This window comes from Fringilla coelebs, assembly GCF_963513975.1.
Source record: "Fringilla coelebs genome assembly, chromosome: 6".
In the NCBI taxonomy this organism is placed as follows: Eukaryota; Metazoa; Chordata; class Aves; order Passeriformes; family Fringillidae; genus Fringilla; species Fringilla coelebs.
Window position 1 is genome coordinate 4,439,106 of NC_140034.1, and position 21,730 is coordinate 4,460,835.

Below are 21,730 nucleotides of genomic sequence, written 5' to 3' on the forward strand. Positions count from 1 at the left end.
TAACAGCTCCTGTCTGGGCAGGCTCTTTTACAAACACTTCTTCAAGTTATTGTTTAAATCAGGGGGGGAAGTTCAAGAATCCACCTGGCTGAAATTAGCCCCAGTAAGATAACTTGTATCCAGAAATTCTTGTTTGTGTTCCCACACCCTTCCCCTGAATTCTGGTACAAGACTTAAGGCCTTCACATTTGTCTTCCTCCAGATTTGATGAGTATCTTATTATTCTTTGGGGTGTACAGAGATTCATTTGTTTACAAATTTCCAGGTTCACCCTATTTATCTACCAAATTTTCCTGGTTCTCCAACAGGATGTATCATGAGACTTTAATTTACAATTAAAGTGAAAGCTGAATTCTTTGAGCCTCTTGAGCAGACAACAATTCTCTACCTTATGTTTTGTTATTCACCATGCTGCCATTAAATATTTGTAAAATGCATGTTTTATTACTCCTTAGGAAAAAAGAAAGGAAAGAATTTATGCAGCTCTGTCCATAGAAGAACTTCCCTTATGCTGAAATCTTTCTGTTTCCCTTGAAAATCAGGCAAGTTTTTCCTCTGCTCTCTCTTGAATTAGGGCAAGCTATCAACTAGTAATTACCATATATCCACAGACCATGAATCAAAAGGCACTGTGCAAGTGACTCCTTGGGAATACAACTTTATAAAATGATTAGCTTTTCATTTCCCTGAGAGACACCTCCAGCTCAGTGAGGAGGGGGTGACTATTAACCTGTTCTCAGGTCTTCCATGAGCTGCATTTCAAGCATATATTTTTTTGCTGAATGTGCAAATCAAGTGTTTGCTGTTTCCACATATTATAATTTTTTCCTGACTACAACCATAGCACTGCACAGAATTTAAGGAGGCAAGGAAGATTCTTCAGGAAACATTAAAAAAACCTGAACAAACCCAAAGCAACAACTTTATTTAAACTGCATTGAGAAATACATGTCCTTTTGCTTAGAGCTGGATTCTTTTCCTTCAGTTTATTTCTGTTTGTCACACCACTCAGATTATATTTGCTTCATGAATGTTGTCTTGAAGCACAAGAAAAACAAAATGCTTGAACATTTCTTTGAAGTTTTCCTGCCTGGTTCCTCTAAATTCCAAGGGTGGAGACATAACCACAGGACTACACAAAGCCCAAAGGCATGCTGTGACAAAAAGCTATCCAAGGCCAGTGGACTGACCCAACAGAGCAAAGTTGCACAAAGAAGTTGCATTCAGAAACGTTCTGCTTTACAGGATGGATCTGAGGCAAGGGGTTCAAAGGAAACAGGCAGATATTGTATTGCACTCCAAAGTTGCCCTCCCAGCGTTTCCCAAATCTCCGATAATTTCATAAAATGAAAAATGCCAACATTGCCACATTAAGCATCGCTGAATACAAATGCTTTATCAGCAATCTGCAGCCCAGTGTTGTTAATTTACATTTCAGAACAATGAAACTTTAACAAGTCAGTCACTCAGTGGTTTGAAGTCTGACCATGGTAAGTCATGGTAGCAGCTTGTAATTAGGGCAGTCCCGCTTATTGCTTTGAACTGCTTTCATCCCGCTGACAGCTCTTACCTTTTCAGAGTTTGTAAAAACATCAGACTTCAGCTCTCCATCCAGAAACTCATTAAAGTATTTCATCAGCTTCTGAGCCTCCACAGCCCGTTGCCGTGGCGTGTTTACCCCCTCCAGCTGGTCGCCAAGGTGACAGACCTTAGTTGCTACATAGCTGATGTGCTCATCCAGTTCTTGGAAATGTTGGAAGGCAACCTGGAGAACACAGACACTAAACTCATGATTTCCATTTCATCTACTTCAGGAAACACAAGACTACCTTCAGGAAGAAGCCCAGTGAATGTAGGTGCTGCATCTCAGAACTGCTAATTAATTAATTACACACAACCCAAATAAATCTTAGTGTCTTTCCTTAAATTATTGTGAAGACTCCCCTCTTCCAGCATTGCTAACACTCCTTAATGGAACATGCAGATGAGCCTCCTTTGACAGGAGAAATTGTCATCAAACCCTCTTTATTCTTATCTCAAACAGCAACACCCTGTACCAAGAAAGGTTAAAGGAGCACAGGATACTTTGAAAACTTGCACAGCTTTCCACTGACTCTACCCTTTGGATTTACCTGGTTGCTTTTCTGCAGCTCTTGTACTTTCTTGGCAAATTCCTTTGCTTCCTTCTGGCACTGTTGTTCTAATTTCTCCACCTTCCTCTGAATCCTTTCATCCATTACCTGTAATTCTTGGATATGATTTACAAATTCTTCCAATAATCTGATTTAGAATAAAATACAGGAAAACAGATTTTAGTTTGAAAGACACTGTCTTCTGAAGAGTTTAAAACACCCCAAAAAATAGCAACTTGCACACAAGGCTGATCTATGTCCAACTTATAAATGTTTCTAGATTGAAGATTTAAATAAATAAATACATTTCAATTAAATATTTTAGAAAATAATAATAATATTATTATATGCAACATTAAATATTTTAGAAAAACTCTGTTTCTAAAATTTTGTCTTAAACTACATCACCCTGGTTGTGTACCACTCTATGACAATATAAAAACTCTGAGCAAAGGAGAGAGGAACACCAAAATATCAATCACTCAAGAACGTGGCTCTGCCATAGATACAGAAATCCCTACATTCCCATCTTCCCTAAATAAGTCTCATAAGGAAAAAGAAAGCTTAGACCACTACATCCCTTCATTGTAAGGGATACAATAGAAAAATATTCTCTACTCTACATGTTTCTGTAAAGTTGGCAATCAGCATTACAATGAATAATTATTAATAAGTAATTATTAATACAGCCATAATATCATAATGTTGTTCTGACTTCACTTCTTCCTATACCCATTTTAGAGGGTTTTCCTGCCCTTTCCCATCACTAACCTTTCTTTCAGACTCACATTTTACTCCTCCCAATCATCTGAATGCATTCTTGAATTCCCTCTGTTCTTTTCATTTTATTCTCAACATCTCTCTCTTTCTCACTCCTGTCATATTTCTGTCATATTTTCAGCTCTTACTTTTCTAAATATCCCAGTCACTGGTCAAGGACTGGATTACTCCCAGATCCTCCACAGCCATAAAACTCATGCTAAGAGCTGAAAACATCTGAAACATTTCAGAACTCTGCTGTCCAGGTTTAATGTCAGAAGAGGCTTTTAGCCCCATCAGTTACTTGAGGGCACAACTTCTTAAAGAAAACTGGACTGAGGCAGATGTTGGTGACTCCCCTCCTTCACTCCCTGCTTGCCAGAAGCCCAAGAGCAATCTGCACATTGCAGCAGATTTCACAGAAAGCCACAAGGAACACATCTAAGTTTACAGAAATATATTGAAAATCAAATTTAAACAGCAGTGACACAAAGCATTCTTTCCAACAAAAGCCTAGAGAAATGCAGGCAGTCTCTATTAATTTTAACAAACTGATTCAGACTGGGGTTTGTTTTTTAAACAGGTCTTGTGTCAACTCTGCACTTATTCAGCAGCACTGCTCAATATATTGAGAAAGGAAAGAAGCAGAAGAGGCAGCTGCTTCTCAGGTTTTCAGAAGAGAAATAAAGACTCCAATATTCTTTCTAGCAGAAAACAGAAAAGAAAAAAAATGGACACCAAAAGACGTTTCTTTTTCAATATTAACTTTGGCTCCCTGCCCAATACTAGAAGATGCCACAAGAAAAATATTTACTGTTGCAGGTTTCGTCCTGAAAAAGATGGAAGTGCCTCCCAGAAGTTCACACAAGCAAACCAGCAGAAATGCAGAAAAATCTGTTAAACTGGGTAGGAATTTGTGCAAATCATAAACTAACCTAATGTATATACTGGGCAAAAGCACAGAGAAAGAGCTCCAGGAAATAATGTGGCATATTTCTTCCTGCTTCCATCACATGTAAAGCTCTGCATAGGATACAGGCCTCAGACTGAATGCCAAGAGTTCGGCATCTTGCTAGAAATTCAACAATATCCTTTCTCTCCTCAGATGCCTCCAAAGAGGCAGAGTGCTCCAGAAGAAATGTCCTTTGACTGTGTCAGGTTAATTTTCTGACATTTTAGTAAGTCAGATTAGTTTATCACGAGGTCTCATCCCCAGAGCTGCCTCTCTTGCTGTTCTACCTTTTTGTGCCTTATATTTGCACACTACTGTGTCTTAAAACAAGTCAGCTCAGGAAACTAAAGTAAGAAACTCATTAAATTGTTTAACTCTCATAGCAGTGAAGCCTCATATTATGCTTGAATCCAGCAACTGTCTGACAAGCACAAACAATACCAATTCTTCATTCAAAAGGTCTCAATCAGAAAGTGACTTTCCCTACTCGTTATTGAATAATTAGTTCTGAATAATTGGCTCATGGTCACAAATGTTAGCAATTCTCCCACATGAAAACCTCCTTGGACACACAGCACCACTACACACAGGCTTGTGTGGAATAAATATCTTGAATAAATGTGTAATAAAACAGTACAATTAGAGATACATCCACTTTTACCACTGTGCAATTTGATTTTTTACCTTTTGGGATCGAAAGCTTCTCCACCTCTGGAACCTCCCCCAGGTGTTCTCCATGCCAGTCGTTCAATGTATTCATCTGCCACAAAAGGCTCCTGGCCACAGAAGAAAAACCCTTTACAATGTGCCACAGCAGGCTGTTGCTTCAGCAGGTGCTCACACCTCATTTTGAAAGTGTTTAGAAGCTTTACTATAATCAAAAGTACAGTGCTGGCAATTACTCCATCACCTTTTGGACTTACATATTTATTGTTGAGAACACAGCTTTTATTATGATGAGTTGGAACATCATATTTAGATATTATCAGACTGCTTGCAAAGAATGTGCTGCAGGTCTGTGAAGAGCTGGCTCTAAATGACATTTTTTGCAGCTGAGTTTGTGGCTTGTCATACCAAAATGCCTGAGCCCTGCAGCTGATTTGAGAGGTTACCCCACCCCAGCCAGCCATCAGCAAAACACATCAGAGAATTCATCTACCCACAAAAATTATGTGGCAAAAGAAGGGTTTTTTACAGTTGTTCAACTCTCTGTCACACTATGGCATCACACACAGAACTGACCAAAAGACCCAGCCCAAAAAACCCAGCATGAGATGCCACCAGATGCAATCCAACTGCAACTGCAGCAACAGAGAGATAAAAATGAGGAAAAAAGGCATAAAAACAGAGGATGAATTTGATTTCCACAAATAGAAAACACAGGGTTTGAGTGATACTAAAACTTGAGGTTACACAAGTTTCTTCCATAATATTTGCTGGTTCTTCCATAAAAACACCACTCAAGGGTAAAGAGCTAAGATTATTTCTCCATCTAACAACATTTTCTGAAGGCAGAGGCCTCATTTATAAACCCAAGACCTTCAATTTTAGTTGGCCTAATACTTACACCAGCTCTAACATTTCATCACATAGTTAATACTAAATTACTCTAAACACAGCCCAATTTCTATCATTAATAAAAATAATATTTATCCCTTCAGCATCAGTGATTAGGTGCTAACACCAGCACTTCTAAGACCAGTAAGAGAAATATTCTCACAATCACCAGGATTTTATAGAAAGCTTTTGAATTATAAGCAGCAACAGTTCTAAAAGTGTGAAACAACCCAAAACAGAGCTGGGAGGGGCTCTGGCTAATAGCAGTATTTGATGAAACAACTGAATATGCCACCACTGCTTTTGATAAAACTTGGTTGAAAAAAAATGAAAATGGTAAAAAATAAAGAGATCTCAAGAGGATTACGTTGGTTACTGTATCAATATGTCTGAAACTTTGTCACAAGGAATAAGGAGGGGAAAACCAGCAATACAGATTTAGTTTTGAAAGTAAAACCAAGGGTTGAAAAGCAAATATTGCCTGTTCAAGGTCTGTCTCCTCAGAAACAAATTATGCCTTAACCAGTCAGGCCCAGCCACTAACCAGGAAGATAAAAGGTTTTTAAATATACTTTTTTACACACTGAATGCTGACAAACATGGCAGAAATTTTATCACTCAGCAACTCCTCATGCACAGACTGACTCAAGTAACTGCGTTGTGCTCAGCCTCCTTGGCTAAACTTCAAAAATAACTAGTTGATACCACATAAATACAATTTCCCTGCAAGTCACTCATCTCCTTAACCAAGTTCTTCCTGATACACAACGTGAAGTTTCCTTTGCAAGAATCCTTTTCATCAAAAGCCACAATGCCACATTTTCATGCCAAGTGTAAATTCCCTCCTTATGCCACCTTGGTATCTAAAAGTTTGGAACACTTTTGTAATTTAATTATAGGTGAAATGAGTCATTCAGTGCAGTAACATTCCCTTCAGGGGAGGCCTCCAGCTTCCCAATTACCTCAGGGCTCCTTGCAGGACTCCTCTTATATATGAAAATCCACACATTTTCCTGTGAAGATCCTGTAATTCAGCTGATGCACCACTCTGGTTACAAGGATACTAAAGCCAAGCATGGAAGAACTCTGAATAAAGGATTTACTGACACTCTGTGTGTGCAGATAACATTTTCTCCATTTCTCCCTGCTAAAAGATAATTCACCTACACACATATAATGGCTTTGAATATTTTTTCATTTTTGTAAAACAACATTTACAAAGTTTTTCTGCAAGCCTCTTCCCCTAAGGAAATCTGATTTAGATGCCTCAGAAGCCCAAAAATATTATAATGCCAATCTTTCTCCAACCATCATGCCTCTATACACCTCTAAATATTCCTTGGGTGCACCTGTACACAGACCACCTGCAGCTCCCTTCCTGGAAAATACCTGTTCTTCCAAGAACACTTACACAGGAGACCTGTCCTTCAGTTTTTTAATCATATAAACACTGTTCTGTATTATTAACTGCAGTGGATAGTATGTGCAGGATATTGATCAATAAAGAAATAAAATTAGTTTTTTCTTCCAATTTTCCACAGAGGGTGTGCTAAAAATAATCTACTTGATTTATATGGAATAAATGAAGTTCAACAGTGTCTTTCTAAGACATGATTTTCCAGGTTCCACTGCAGATCTAAAAGTTTTTACTTTAGTTGTCCCTTCCATACACATTTGCTGTTTTAAATGCTATCCTGATAACAGGGTTACTCATAGCTGACAGCCTAGCTCCCACTTTAAGTCTCCTATCCTGTTCTGCAGAAATTGCTGAAAATCAGCTATTACAAATGTCATTTGCAAGTCCTTTGCCTGTTATCAGATGAGCCCCAACAGTCAATTTCTTCAGCTTTGAACTTCCCTCTGGCTCCAGATGAATTAACGTGATCCCATCCATTCAGCCAATACTCCTGATTTAATAAGAGATATGCCTGAAGTGGGTCATAACCTGGTTTGATCTGGTGTTTACAAATGAAACTACACTGGACAGAGCCAGATTAAAAACCAGTTTAGAAGTATCCACTGTTAAATTATGCTTTAAGTTGTGTGAGGGAGAATTCAGTCCATGTTGTGCACATTTTCAGCACAGATTCTGCTACACAATTTCCCGTATCTGTATTGAAATGTACTTAAAACAAACACTCATGAAAATATGATAACCAAATTCCACCCTCAGCAGACAGCTAAGGGCCACTCCCAAAACAAGCACATTTTTATGTTCTTATATAAGGCAGAAATTTCAAACTGACCAAGTAGGCAACATTAAATTAGTGGACATTAACATAAATTCTCTTGTCTTTGGAGTGAAAGAGAAGTGAAAGCAGGAGAGACAGAAATACTGGATTCCATGTTGGAAAACCATAATTTCTAGCCCCGAACTTCAGGCAAAAGTCTCACCTAATTTGCAATTTCATCTTTATTGCTATTGCAAAATGGAAGAAGTTGTTGCACGACCCAAAGCAGCCAAAGCACACGGTTTTCCTTCCATATCCAAATTACCTCACACTCAATACCCCACAAAGAACAGGATGGCACTGTCATCATGTTGAGAAATCAAGGGGCTCTTAGAATGGCACAGGGAGAGTACAAAACCTGGCATCCAGCTACAGGAACACAGCATTTTAGTCCTGCTATTTTTCAAAGCTTTGCAAACCAAAAGATGTGAGTCATAACACTCGTGTGCCATCACAATGATTCATAAATTCAAATGCACACAATGCATTGACGTAAACCCCAGACATAGGATCTTCCAGAGAAACAAGAAGATTCTTTCCTGAAGGCTGGGCAAAGTGAGTCCCAGTGACAACCCACCAGAAGAACAACCAGCTCTTGAGTTGACTTGGAGAGCAAATAGAGCACACCTGGGGATGACACCATGTCGCTGTGAAGAAGAAGTGGGGACACCACACACTTTCTGTTTATCACAGTTCACACCATGAGAGGTCATGGTCCAGGCCAGAAGCTGAAGCTACAGAATCACAAAAGGGTTTGGGCTGGAAGAGACCTCAAGGATCATCTCGTTCCAACCCCCTGCCATGGGCAGGGACACTTTCCACTATCCCAGGTTGCTCCACACCCCATCCAACCTGGCCTTGGGCACTGCCAGGGACTGGGCAGCCACAGCTTCTCTGTGCCTGGGCCTCACCACCCTCACAGTCGAAAGGGTGATATCATTCTTCCTCATATCTAACCTAAACCTGCTCTCTTTCAGTTTAAAGCTATTCCCCCTGTCCTGTCACTACACATTCCTGTTAAAAGCCCCCTCTCCATCTTTCTTGCAGGCTCCCTTCAGGATGGAGATGATCCTCCTACGTCTCTTCCAACTTAGGGCATTCTGTAATTCCCCGGGAAGAATCTGACAGACTCCTGCTATTCCTGCCCAGCTCCTGCGTGGCCTTGGCTGAGCCATTCTCCTTCCGTGCCCCGCTTCCACCGCGGGTAAAGGGAGGGCAAAGTCATTTCTTTATTCCATCCCAGCCCCACTGTCACCACCGCGCCGGGGTCAGACGAAGGGGTGCCTTCGGCAGGAGGAGCGCGGGGCCGGGCCTGGCGTGGCCCTGTCACCCGCCCGCTGCCGGGAGCCGGCCGGGAGGGAGGCCCTGCAGCGGGGCACGGCGGGCACCGCACCCCGCGGGGCGGCACCGGGGCTCCGCCGCTTCCCCAGCCCCACACACCGCCCGCCCTTCCCCAGGGAGAGGCCGCCGCATCCCCTCAGCCAGCCCAGCCGGCCCGGCCAGCACCGCGGGGCCCGCACCTACCTCGAAGAGCTCGGCCGTGGTGGCCATGGCCGCAGGGAGGGAGGGATAGAAGGAGAGCGGCGATCCCTCAGCGCCCCTTCGCCACCGCCGCCCCGCCGCTGCCGCCCATTGTGCCCCCCGCCCCGGCAGCAGCAGCGGCGGCCGCGGCGCCGCCTCCGCCCGCCGGAAATGGGGCTGTGCCGGGCGGTCACGGCGCGGCCGCGGCTCCTCCCCGGCCGCCATCGGCACCGGCGGCATCACCGCCACGGTCGCCACCGTCGGCATGGCCCTGCGGGCGGTATGGCTCCTCAGGCACGACCCCGCGGCCGGCGGCACCGTGCTCTTCTCCAGGTAGCCACGGTACCCGGGAGGGGCGCGGGCACAGCTGGGCAGGTCCGAGGGTGGGACGGGGTGCCCTGGGGAGTCCCGGTGATCTAGAAGGGATGCGAGTGCGCTGGAGGGACCCGAGTGCTCTGGAGGGGCCGGGTGTTCGTGTGGGGAGCAGATGCTCTTGGATGCTATGGAGGGAACCGGGAGCCCTGCGGAGAGCGGCTGCCCTCAGGGGGCGCGGATGTTCCTGAGGGGGCCCGGGTGCTGTGGGGATCTGGGTGTCCTGGAGGAAATCCTGATGCCCTGGGGAGCTGGGGTGCTGTGGGGGTCTGGAAGTTCTGAAGGAAATCCTGGTGCTCTGGGGGCTTCTGGGGATCTGGGTGTCCTGGAGGAAATCCTGCTGCTCTGGGGTGCTCTGGGGGTCCGGGTGTCCTGGAGGAAATCCTGGTGCTCTGGGGTGCTCTGGGGGTCTGGGTGTCCTGGAGGAAATCCTGATGCCCTGGGGAGTTCGGGTGCTGTGGGGGTCTGGAAGCTCTGAAGGAAATCCTGGTGCTCTGGGGGCTTCTGGGGATCTGGGTGTCCTGGAGGAAATCCTGCTGCTCTGGGGTGCTCTGGGGGTCCGGGTGTCCTGGAGGAAATCCTGCTGCTCTGGGGGGTTCTTGGGATCTGGGTGTCCTGGAGGAAATCCTGGTGCTCTGGGGGTCTGGGTGTCCTGGAGGAAATCCTGGTGTTCTGGGGGGATCGGGTGCTCTGGGGGTCTGGGTGTCCTGGAGGAAATCCTGGTGTTTTGGGGGGATTGGGTGCTCTGGGGGTCTGGGTGTCCTGGGGGACTCTGCTGCCCTGTGGGGCGGATGCAAAAACACCAAAACCATCTGATACTGAAGAAATCCCTCGTCTTGTCCCAGCGCCGCTGGATGCTGTGCGTTTCTGACTCTGATTTTCCAAAGGTCAGAATCAGGGTCACGTAATGTGCTGTTAAGTACGGGAGCTTTTTCACAGCTTCTGCATTTTGCACGAGAGTTTCCTTGCTCAGTTCCTCTTTCTTCTTTGTCACTTGTAAACATTTTGCCCAGCTCTTCTCCTTCCTAACATGGCGAAGCACAAGGCAGTGATTGTGAAATACTGTCAGATTAACAAAATGGGCAAGGTAGAAAGCATATATTATTGCTTGTATTTTACTTATATTCTCTTCATGTTGTTCTGTAGCTGTATATAAAATAGTATTTTCAGACAGAAATTCAACTTTCCATTTGATAATAATTTTTGCATATAAATACATTTTTTAAAGTTATTGGAGGACTTTTAAGTTATTGAACACTAAAGAGTCCTCCAAAGGAACAGTTTTTATTCAGAATTCTTGCAGGTATAAAGGAAGACTTTGGACTAGGCAGGTTACTTTTGCTGGGCTGGTAAGATTTGCTACCCTTTTTTTTTCTTCTGTGACTTCAGAGAAATCCAGACAATGAGAAGAAAAATAAATGGGGCTAGGGAAAGTTTGTGGGGAAAAAAAACCAAAGACCTGGATAAAGTGACCTACAGTCCTAGTCTGAATTCAGTAAAACCAAAGAGAGAACCTAGGAGTAAAAGAAAAAACAACTAAGAAAAATGTAAGATGACTATCTGCCATCTTCAGGTGCAGACAGATCTCTCCATTGGACACTCCTCTGATTGTTTTAGGATTAGTATTATGGTCCTTGTATTACCTACAGGACTAGAGAAGAGGCCTCCCCTCTACAAACACAGATAAAGAGAAAGCCTTGTCCCCAAAACCTCGGAGAGTGTAATCACCACGGAGCAGGGGGGGCTGGTGACAGCGGTGTCTGAAGTGACTTGTCACACAGTGAGTGCCAGAGACAAGGAGTAGCACTCCTTTGAAAAGGGCAAACTATCCTCGATGCTTCAAGTGATTTCCAGACTTAGATCTTTCAAGTTCCCAGAGGAAATAATAGGGCTGTGGAAGCCCCAAGTTTATCCTCCTAACTGACCTTAAATTCAACAAAGCACGCAGACAATATAAAGAATGCCCGGATCACATGGAAACTGTTGGTTTCAGGACTTAGGCACTCAGCTGGAGATACGTGAGCCCTGATCTTTGACCTCAGGGAAGAAATCGGGGACATCAAAGCATTCCCCCTCCCCCTTTTTTTTTTTTTTTTTTTTTTGAGCTGATCATAACTTAATTCAGGCAACGAGGATGGTCTCTCTCTTGAGTCACCAAAGCTCATTCATCCCTGGAAACTTTCATCTCTTTTTTTTAAGTTTGCATCACTTATTAGAAGGGTATACTGGAAAACTGGGATCTGAAGGGCTAACTAATGATCTAATGACTCAGCTGGTAAAATTCAGTGGGAAGGGGAAGAGACTGCTGTGGTGTGGGGACAGGTTCAGCAAATGGAGCAGAGAGACTGGGACTTGACTAAGACAAAACCAGAATGAATCATCTCCTCTTCCCTTGTTTTGGAAATGTTGGCCAAAAATAAGAGCTGCTCACCAAGGTTACACATAGCCTCTTATCAACACCCTGGCTCTGTAAAGCCTCATAAATTTTAGAGCTGTAAACCCACTTTGTTTCTTTGCTCTTCAGAGTCAAATGTGAGACCACAGGCAGGTATTTTGCTGTCATCTGTATCCTGTTTATGAATTTTGTAGCTCTGGCTTTGCTCTGTCTATGTTTGCTTTTCCCTTAGCAAAAAAAAAAAAAAAAAAAAAACCCCAAAAGTCCTTGATGCCCGATTAGAAAAAAAAGCACAGTCACTGAAAATAAGCCTGAGGAAGTGTAGCTGCCTGCAGCTACTCACTTAAGAGAAGATGTAGGTGGGACTTGGAGGCCACAGGATAAGATCCATGGAAGTGCTCAGGAGCAGGAGGGAAGTGCTGCAGATGGAGGTCATAGATATAACAAAGTCCCACAGTGCTGGGCTTGCAAGTTCCATGGCAATTTAGGAAGCAGACTGTCAATGTGTCTTTAAAAAGATGGCAAAAAAAGGACACCAAATGAGGGCCTTTATATATCTGTGCAGTTTTTCCTCCCATGTTGGCGTACAAGCATGGCTCTGAGTGCAAACAAACATCTGAGAACATCTGCTACAAGGTGATCCATAAAGTGATTTAATTTTGTGTGTGTGACCTGTGAGGGGCACTCTGAGGGTCTGTGGATAATTACTGAGGGAATCCACAAAACAGAATGTAGGAAAGCCAGACTTCATGTAAGAGACACTCAGGGGAGTCTGCAGTTCCAAACCAGGGCAAAACCAGTGCATTCATGGAAGTAATATTTTTTTCTTTTCTCAGCTATTTATTTAAAAGACAACTCCTCAGTTCCTCTTGATGGATTTAGGTTACCTTGAAAAGAAATTCATCCCACTCCCCTTTAAAAAACACTACTGCTGCAGGTCAAAAAAAATCCCAGATACAGTTTTAAACAGTTAATATGATATTCCTCAAATATTACATTAGAAAATTTGAAATTAAAGATATATGTTGGTACAACATAGCAAGTCTAAATTGTACAAAACCTCTGTCCATGACATTATCATTACCTCTTAAATACTTGATAAAATGAAATTATGAAAAAGTCATAAAAGCTTTAAGTCATATATATTGCGTGTGCAGTGTGGAATTATTATTATTGTTATTGTTTTAGCAGCAAAGCTGTAGCACTACTATACTCTATCTAGTCAAAAAGCTGTTGTAGTTGCATTTTATTACATAGAACATCCATTTTCTTAAATATCTGAGAACTTGTCTTCAGTGTGATCTCGCCTCTTAGAAATATTTTGAAGTTCTGCACTGGTGGGAATCATTCCTTAGTGTCATACAAAAATCCTGTCCCTTTGTGTGACAGCCACCATAAATGGACAGATTCACATTTTAGTTTAAAAACTAGATATTTATTCATGAGACTGTGTTTACTCAAAGTTTGGACTTGATAGAAAGAATCCTAACTACTCATGGAATGGTTTTACTGACAGTCATTTGTGTTCTGATCCCACCATTGCTTCTGTCAAGTTGCTGCAAGCTTCCATGTACACAAGGTTATTTTTGGGCCCAGCAGGTTTTGGGGAGTTGTTTGAATAATGAAGAGAAACCCAATAACAGTAATCCCAAGATTTTCATAGTGCTTTTGCAGCCAGAAGAGGGCTTGGGTGGTTCTGCCCCTGGAAACTGGTTTGGGATGATATTTTGGGCGGCACAAAGGAGCGTTCTGTGTTTTGTCCCTCTCATTGGGCCCCACAAGGGGCTCCCCTGATGGGGGAAACCCTCCTGTGACAGTTCTGTGCCAGGATAGAGGGATGCACGGGACTTTTTCAGTCTTCAGCTTGTTGTTTATTGTTATCAACGTTTCTGGCACGCCGTCTACACCAGACTTAGTGTGCAGGAAGGCACCACAAAATGGCTACAGATGTACAGTTTCAAGGGCTTTTAAAGTTGTTTCATCCAATTAACTCTTAAAACGTACTTTATTTCCAGCTTTCTACCAATAACTCATCCCTTGTCTGTCCATGTAACCTCTGCACTGTGGCTTTCCTCACCCAATCATCCTGTGCCACCAACAGTGCAGAAAATGGAGCAGATGAAGAAGAAACATTCCGAGTCAATGCCCGAAATCCTCCATCTTGCTTCCTATCTACTTCCATACTTCCAAAACCTAAATTTCTCATCCAGTGACAAACTGCAGTATTATCTATTTCACATTCTGGTAGACTCTAGTCTATCCTGAAGTCTTGGAAGCCCTCTCCATGGGCAAAGGTTAAAGGCAGCGCTTCTCTGGGAGTCAGGACCCCTCAGAGCAGACAGAAATATTCCCTGTGCCCTGGGTTCCAGCAGTGCAGGGCACTGAGAAGCAGTGCTTCTCCGGGAGTCAGGCGGAGAAATATTCCCTGTGCCCTGGGTTCCAGCGGTGCAGGGCACTGAGAAGCAGTGCTTCTCTGGGAGTCAGGCAGAGAAATATTCCCTGTGCCCTGGGTTCCAGCAGCACGGGGCACTGAGAAGCAGTTCTTCTCTGGGAGTCAGGCAGAGAAATATTCCCTGTGCCCTGGGTTCCAGCGGTGCAGGGCACTGAGAAACAGTGCTTCTCTGGGAGTCAGGCAGAGAAATATTCCCTGTGCCCTGGGTTCCAGCAGCACGGGGCACTGAGAAGCAGTGCTTCTCTGGGAGTCAGCACCCCTAAGAGCAGACAGAAATATTCCCTGTACCCTGGGTTCCAACAACCGCTCCGCTTCCCTCCCCGCAGGCGCTACCCCACGGTGGAGCTGCGCGCCGAGGCCTTCAACGGCTCCACGCACATCCCCATCCCCTCGGACAGCGCCTTCCTCAAGGCCCTGCTCTTGGAGCTGAAGCTGGTGGACGAGCACCTTTTCGTGGAGCAGCGGGACACCTGCACCAGGATCAACCACTCCTGCGTGCATTCCGTGTCCACCGCCGCGGGCGAGCTCTGGCCCGTGCTGGCCTTCCACAAGAGCGGCCTCATCTATGCCTGTGTGCCGCTGGTGGAGGGGAGCCTGGAGCCACGGCCGCCCCTCCTCACCGTCAGCGGGCTCTCCCAGGGACTGGCTCTCTTGCTGGGCATCATGGACTACATCTCTCCCAGCAGGAAAAACGAGGCTGAGCTGAGCTTCAAGGTCGGGCAGCTCCGAACTCTGCTGTTCCAGGCCTGTCCCCTGGGCACCCCCCTGAACACCAACATCCGCAGCCTGAACAGCTCCTTTGATGACATCCAGGAGATGCCTGTGGATAAGGAGCAGCCGGCCTGGAGATCCAGCACCTACAAGGGCAAACCCCAGGTCAATGTCTGCATCACTGAGAAGGTCAAGTGTATGCAGTATGACCAGAGGGATGTGGTGGACACGTGGCAAGTTTATGGAGCTGTGAACTGCAAGGTGAGAGTGCAAAGTAAATACTCATTTGATGTAAAATGATGTATTGAGTTGAAAATCTTCCCGATTTTTGTTGTCTGAGTCACATTCAGGAGTTACTGGTACCTTTGACTGCTTGGCCACACGGCTCTTACTTTAAATGAACCACTGAAATGTGTAAATTAGACAAAATATAACCAGGCTGAGATGTCTAAGTGTCTTCCATAAGTGTCTTTACATAAGCATTTTTAATTATTTTTCCTGCCAAATGAAAGTTTATTATTCTGTTCTTCCTTATTCTGCTACAACAACATTTTGATCCCACAGATGCTGGTGTTTCATGACATAAGAAGAGTTGATAAAGAAATTGGTTGTATAATCCTGGATGGTTTGTATGTGACAGTGGTTTTCATTGTAGAATCCCAGAATGGTTTGGGTTGGAAGGTACCTTAAAGATCATCTCATTCCAACCCCCTGCCACGGGCAGGGACACCTTCCACTAGACCAGGTTGCTCCAAACCCTGTCCAGCCAGGCCTTGGACACTTCAAAGGATGGGCTTCCCTGGATATTATTTAATTTTAAAATATCTCATTGTTTAATTCTACAAATTTGGGGCTATTTACTCAATGCATCCATATAATGATGAAATATATTAAAATTTGTAACTATAATTTGTACTGTCATTCATTCTTTGTTTTGAATTATGCTTAGGAAGCACACAATATTATCTTGGCACACTGTATTTGGAACTGCCAGTGTTTTACAAGGAAGGAGACCTGCTAATAAAGTGGGAATTTAATTATTTGCATGCAGTGGGAATCTCATCTCCAAAGGAGGCCGACCTAAATGCTGCACTTGCAAAGCCTGGGTCACTTCCCACCTGCCATGCTGGTAGGGATTGTGTGGGTGAGCAACTTCCTGCTCTCAGAGGGACAATTCCCAGGTCATTTTGCAGGGTGGGTGGATGTTCTTTTGCAAGAAGAAAGCTGAGGTGTGATTGTGGCCTGCTGGGGATGAGACAAGGGACACTCTGCTGTGACAGAGCTGGCATGGGACCACAGAGGCCATCCAGAACATGCTGGAATCCATTAAGTGGATGTTGTAAAAACAACCTAATTAATTAAATTGCCAGCAAGTGTGAGACCGATGTCTTACTACTGGTGGTTAGTACTAATGATCAAAGCCAACTGAAAATTGGTAGGGATTTTATTTATTTTTAATGCTAAAAATGTGGTTTATTTTTGAACATCTCGTTGTGACTTGATTCAGGTATTTTAGAATAATGCCTTGACTTCCTTTTGCCAAGTGTGACATCGAGGGATCTGCACCAAACGTCACCCTCAGCCTGACGCTGCCGACGAACGCGCCCCCGCTCCAGGACATTGTGGTCCATCACTGTGTGACCTCCGTGGACCCTGCCATGCTCCTGTCCACCAGTGCTGAGCCCCTGCATGATTCTGTGTATAATGGACCCTACAAATTCCCTTTCATTCCTCCTTCAGATTCCTTTGACCTGTGTTACTACACTTCCCAGGTAACAGCACACTCCTGTCTAACTATTTCTGTTAGTGTTCAAACAGAAATGAAAACACCTCTGTGGGCATCAGCCCACATGGGCATGCTGGAGTGAGTTTGAGTCCAATATAGATAACAAAACATTATATAAATATGGTTTTTATGTAATATACTGCTTGGAAGGCACTTAAGGACTTGAGTTGTCTTGAGTCATGCTCAGGAGTTACTGATATCTTTGCTTGGCAATGCTGCTCTTCCTTTAAATCAGCCACTTAAATGCTGAATTAGGGAAATGATATCCAGGCTGAGATGTCAAGTGCATGCCCCCCAAGTCTCCGTTACCACAAGCAGCCTGAGGAGTTTAGCACAGTCACTAATTAATGTTTGGGGTCTTTTTTAAAGTATTTTATCAATGAACACAGTATATAACTGATCTTGTGGTGATGGTGTTAATATATCTTGAGAATGAATATAGTTTTTTCCAGGTTCCTGTTCCACCAATTTTGGGATGTTACCAACTCGTTGAAGAGGGATCACAGATAAAAATAACAGTTAATTTAAAGCTCCATGAAAGCATAAAGAATTCTTTTGAGTACTGTGAAGCTCGTATACCTTTCTTCAACAGGTAAGAATAAAGAAAGCCTAAATAAATTTCATCCATTTCTCTGTTATCTTCCCAAAATGAACTTGTTAGGGCTCAATATAACAGATTATGCTCCATTAGGGTGCTACCAGTGAACACCAACCTTGGTGAAATGAGGTGGAATACAGAATTATACCAGAATATTTGGTGACATTCCAAACGCTTCTTAGTTGCTCATCCTGTTTCCCTTCTCACATGAAACACTGCCACAATCCCCCAGGTGGATTAAGCTGGAGATCACTTCCAGCCCAGGGTTACCTGTTCCTTAAGACTGCTAATCCTAGCTGCAGATCAGCTTATCAAAAATATAGTTATTTCAAATTAAAACGATAGTTTTCATCTAAGCCTCTCTGACAGCTGCCACGACCGTGCTGCCACCTAATTATCATGAAAATTCAAAGATGGAATGATACAAAGTTGCTGATGCTGATCATAGTGTTAGTAGAACACTATCAGTGAACTAAAACATCAACAGCTCCTTTATGATTACTGGGCTGAGAGCACAGTGATTTCCTCCTGCTCTGTAATTTCTTCTCATAAATTAGCAGTGTGCTCAGATAGGTGTGATTGGTCTGTATGCACATAAATAATGTCTGTCAGCATTCCCTGGCTTTCTGTAACAAAACAGGCATTTACAAATGCTGAATGATAGTAATTGCAGTGGTTTTATTTCTCCTCTCTCCCATGCAGGGGCCCCATTGCTCAGTTAGAGTACAAAGTTAGCCATGGCCAGCTGGATTTGTCCCGGGAAAAGAGCCTCCTGGTCTGGGTCATTGGTAAGGACCTCCCCCCTGTGACTGCCCTTCCAGCCCCAGCCCCTTCTCTGCAGCCTGGGCACAGCTGTGTGACATCTAATGGATGCTGTCTCTGCCTTTAGGACAGAAGTTCCCCAAATCTTTGGAGGTTTCCCTGACTGGAACTCTGTCTTTTGGCACCGCAGGCAAAGAGCACCCAACTGATTATGTGTGCACTGGGAACACTGCTTATGTCCAAGTAAGTCACGGGCTCTGGGAAAAGAGGCCTCAGTAGCCAATTTTTATTGTTTTCAATTGAAAATACATTGATTTAAAATCTCATATTCTCAGCATGGATTTTTGTTTTCCTGCCTAGAGGATCTGACATCCTGTCACTTTGCAGTACCCTTGCACACACAGATGTGCATGTGACACAGATTGCCAGGATTTGCACAGCAAGGGTGACAATGTGCATCTGATTGTGTTTTCCCTCTCTTTTTTAGCTGTATTTTAGGATCCCAGACTTTACACTTACTGGATGTTACGTAGACCAGCATTCTGTTCAGATCTTTGTTCCAGGGAAGCCCAAAATTACTGCATGTGAGTTGCTAAAATTGAATTGAAGTTATGAACTGGGTATCAATGACTAAAATTACATAACTAAAGTTGGACTTTTGTTCTCTGCTTTTGAGTTGGGGTTTTTTGTGATGTTTAAAGCATCTCTGGAGTAGGGACAGGCCTCTCCCTTTGAAAGGAGAGCTCTTACAAAGTCAGCCTCTCTCTGGGGCTCTCTCCCCTCTGCCATGTACTGGTTCCTATGCTCTCCATAATGGCAGAACTTTTTTGGAGGACACAGGGAATGATCCTCCCTAGTCTGGCCCCTTCTTTAGGACACCTTTATCAGAGACATTTTGGGTGGGTTGGCAGTACCCAGGTACGGAACTCAGCTCCTGCATGCAAGGTGACACTGCTGCTTCAGTGTCACCACACCAGCACCTCTTGGTGGATGTGGCTCTACACAGAATGTGTGAAGCAGAACCCAAATCTGCTGTTTGTTAACACATGAGCCAAGCCTGCACCAAAACTACCCTAAATGGCACGCAGGAAGCACTCATTAAACCTGAGCAGCTCTGCCTAATGGCAGCATTTTTATTTGTAGCTATCTCTCTGTTGCAACTTCTGCCAGTCATGGTAGCAGAACTCTGTAAATGCCTTTTGAAAAGCACGGTCCACACTGTTAATTTTGTGACAGGTCACACTCAGCCCTAAACTGTAACACAGGAAAAGCAGCATTTTCATGTTTTATATTGGGCGTGCAATTTATATTCATTGAGCAAAATCCAAGCCATCCACCTGCTTTTGACTTAACCTCTGTTTGAATTTTAAGCTCATGACTGATACATTAGTAAAGGTAATTGAAGCTGAGACTTTAAATGTCTCATTATCAGAAACGATTTTCAAATAATAATAAGAGTCTTACAGTTTAAAGAGGCCATTATACCTTTTCTGTAAACTGGTAAGGATGGATTAGTAGTCACTTAACTTGGATGAAGGAATGTCTGATTGTGGGGCACCCTGTAATGCTTATTTTTCTTGCCTGTTTTTTTCCCTTTAGCCCGGGAATTGATTTCTTCTGATTACTACATCTGGAATTCCAAAGCACCAGCACCTATGGTATACAAACCCTTACTTGACTAATGTACTTGGGGATAATTTTAATATTTAAACAAAGCACAGTGTTAATGAGATTTATGTCATAATACAGTAAAATAAATATTCTTCAGCACTTTTGCTTTCCTTGTGTTCTTAAAAAATTCTGTTGATGAAAGACGAGAGGTCATTTGTCTAAAAAACATAAGTTGGGTTTAAATGGTTGAGTTCTGGCTGACAGCCTCGAGAGGACAATTTGAAATGTACTTGCTGTGGCTGGTTTTATTTTCCCTTCTAATTTTAACTGGTACAAAAATATGTCCCTGGTGTTACAGGTACAGACATTGAGATCCCCAGTTACTTCTCTGGTTTCCCATTGCAGGATGGGAAAGGTTTCAGCATCCTATTCCTGTCCTGAAGTCACAAGAATCTCATCAAACTCCACATTCAGAGAGAGCTCAAAGCAGAAGTTCTGTTATCTTTACAAGATGTGTACAGAATACACACCAGTCAATAATTCACAAGGATTGTCAAGAGGAGGAATATGGCATGAGCAGCACTTCTGAAAGTGGAGGCAATTTTAATGAAGGAATCTTTTTTTGCCTCTGCCAGCAGAAGTGGTGAGTTCCCTTGCACACATGCCTGTGAACTGCTTGCTCTGGAAGCAGAGGTGTGAACTGGGTTTTGCAGCTCACAAGACTGGTTCTGAGGAGGCAAAATCAGCTAAGCTTGCTGGAGGTTCCAAAAACCTTCGCTGAGCTATTTTTCCTGGAAAAGTAGGTGGAAAAAGTCTCAGTTTACAGATGCAAACCTCTAATTTTGAGAACTGCAGGAACACAGGAAATGGACTTTAGGAGAGTTACCAGGAAATGTGCAGATTCTGAAGGGCTGGTGAGGAGGTGCCAGAACCTGGAGAGCAGCACAAAAGCAGAGGATGCTGATTCCTAACAGGGCTGCTCCTGCCCTGCCTCCTGTTTCACTGTGCTCTGGGGGGTAACTCAGATCAGGGATTGTGCAAGGAGGGAAGTTTTAAGCTATAATCTGACAAATACTAAGATTGATGGAATATTCTGATGGGTTGGTGGAATGTTCTAGAGGGTGGATTCCTTCTTGTGAGACACTGTTGAGCTGAAACTGCTGTGCAAACTTAGAGCTGTGCCCTGTTTCACACAGGTCATGTGTCTGTTTTGTTTAGCAGCAAAGTGAGTTTGTGATTTTGCCCAGGACCCTGCTGGAGTTGTCCACGTGCCTGGACACCACGGTGTGAGTGAGGAGAGGAGCTCTCTCTGCTGCAAGGGTTTAGAGCCTGTTCTGCACACCAGGCCACAGGGTCTGGCTTCCACCTACCCATGAGAAAGGTGGGAGCTCTGCTCTGCACAGCAGCACTCTTCAGGAATGGCTTTTCGTACTCAAACAGCCCCCAGTAAGTTCTGGGAAGCAATGGCACTGCCTAAATTAGTGGTACTTTAGGAGACCCTTTGCAGTTAATAAAAAGGGATTCTTCTAAATCCTCATCCTTTGTGTTTCCCTCTTGCCCATGACTCTCTCATGGTTAGGAGAGTTGGGGTGCTCAGGAATGGAGGGCTCTGGCTTTGGTAAGCTAAAAATGCCATTTATTCTACAGAAGCTGTGAAAGGAAATTATGAACTGCTTTGCACACACTCAGTAGGGCAGGTTTGGAGGGAGGGAGGGGGCAGGTGATGTTTCCCTCCTAGCCCTGAGCAGTTTTTCACAACCTCACATCAGCCATCACCTGTTTTGATTTGTTATCAAGGTTTGCTCTGTAATTGCTGCAGTGCTCTGCTCTGGGACAGCTCAGTAGTGAGAAAAGTGGGGGAAGGAGCCCTGGAGAGATCTCTGTGCAGATG

General features: G+C 43.9%; 2 protein-coding genes across 4 annotated transcripts in view; one reads left to right on the top strand and one right to left on the bottom strand.

Annotated features, from left to right (window-relative positions):
• Positions 1–9,303, bottom strand: part of EXOC5 (exocyst complex component 5) — a gene marked incomplete at its 5' end in the record, with an annotated part of 28,010 nt that extends 18,707 nt beyond the window's left edge. For 2 of the 3 annotated variants that reach the window (XM_084208622.1, XM_084208621.1), the window contains 4 exons: positions 1,571–1,765; positions 2,133–2,280; positions 4,528–4,619; positions 9,156–9,303. In XM_084208622.1, coding sequence (XP_084064748.1) covers positions 1,571–1,765; positions 2,133–2,280; positions 4,528–4,619; positions 9,156–9,182 — 462 coding nt within the window. Of the gene's footprint in view, positions 1–1,570; positions 1,766–2,132; positions 2,281–4,527; positions 4,692–9,155 lie in introns of those variants that run through there. The other variant, XM_084208620.1, reaches the window with a different exon arrangement.
• A 56-nt stretch (positions 9,304–9,359) lies between these two features.
• AP5M1 (adaptor related protein complex 5 subunit mu 1) lies at positions 9,360–19,966 on the top strand. Its single transcript, XM_084208623.1, has 8 exons — positions 9,360–9,485; positions 14,698–15,343; positions 16,627–16,854; positions 17,321–17,460; positions 18,169–18,254; positions 18,356–18,471; positions 18,716–18,812; positions 19,828–19,966. Exons 1-8 carry the CDS (start codon positions 9,418–9,420, stop codon positions 19,908–19,910), a joined length of 1,464 nt encoding a protein of 487 aa, XP_084064749.1. The 5' UTR covers positions 9,360–9,417; the 3' UTR covers positions 19,911–19,966.
• The last annotated feature ends 1,764 nt before the right edge of the window (positions 19,967–21,730 follow it).

Coding starts and splice junctions, on each gene's coding strand:
- AP5M1 (XM_084208623.1), top strand. CDS start 9,418: ATGGCCCTGCGGGCGGTATGGCTCCTCAGGCACGACCCCGCGGCCGGC. Junction 15,344..16,626: donor ATGGAGCTGTGAACTGCAAG/GTGAGAGTGCAA, acceptor CCTTTTGCCAAG/TGTGACATCGAGGGATCTGC. Junction 18,813..19,827: donor GAAGCCCAAAATTACTGCAT/GTGAGTTGCTAA, acceptor TTTTCCCTTTAG/CCCGGGAATTGATTTCTTCT.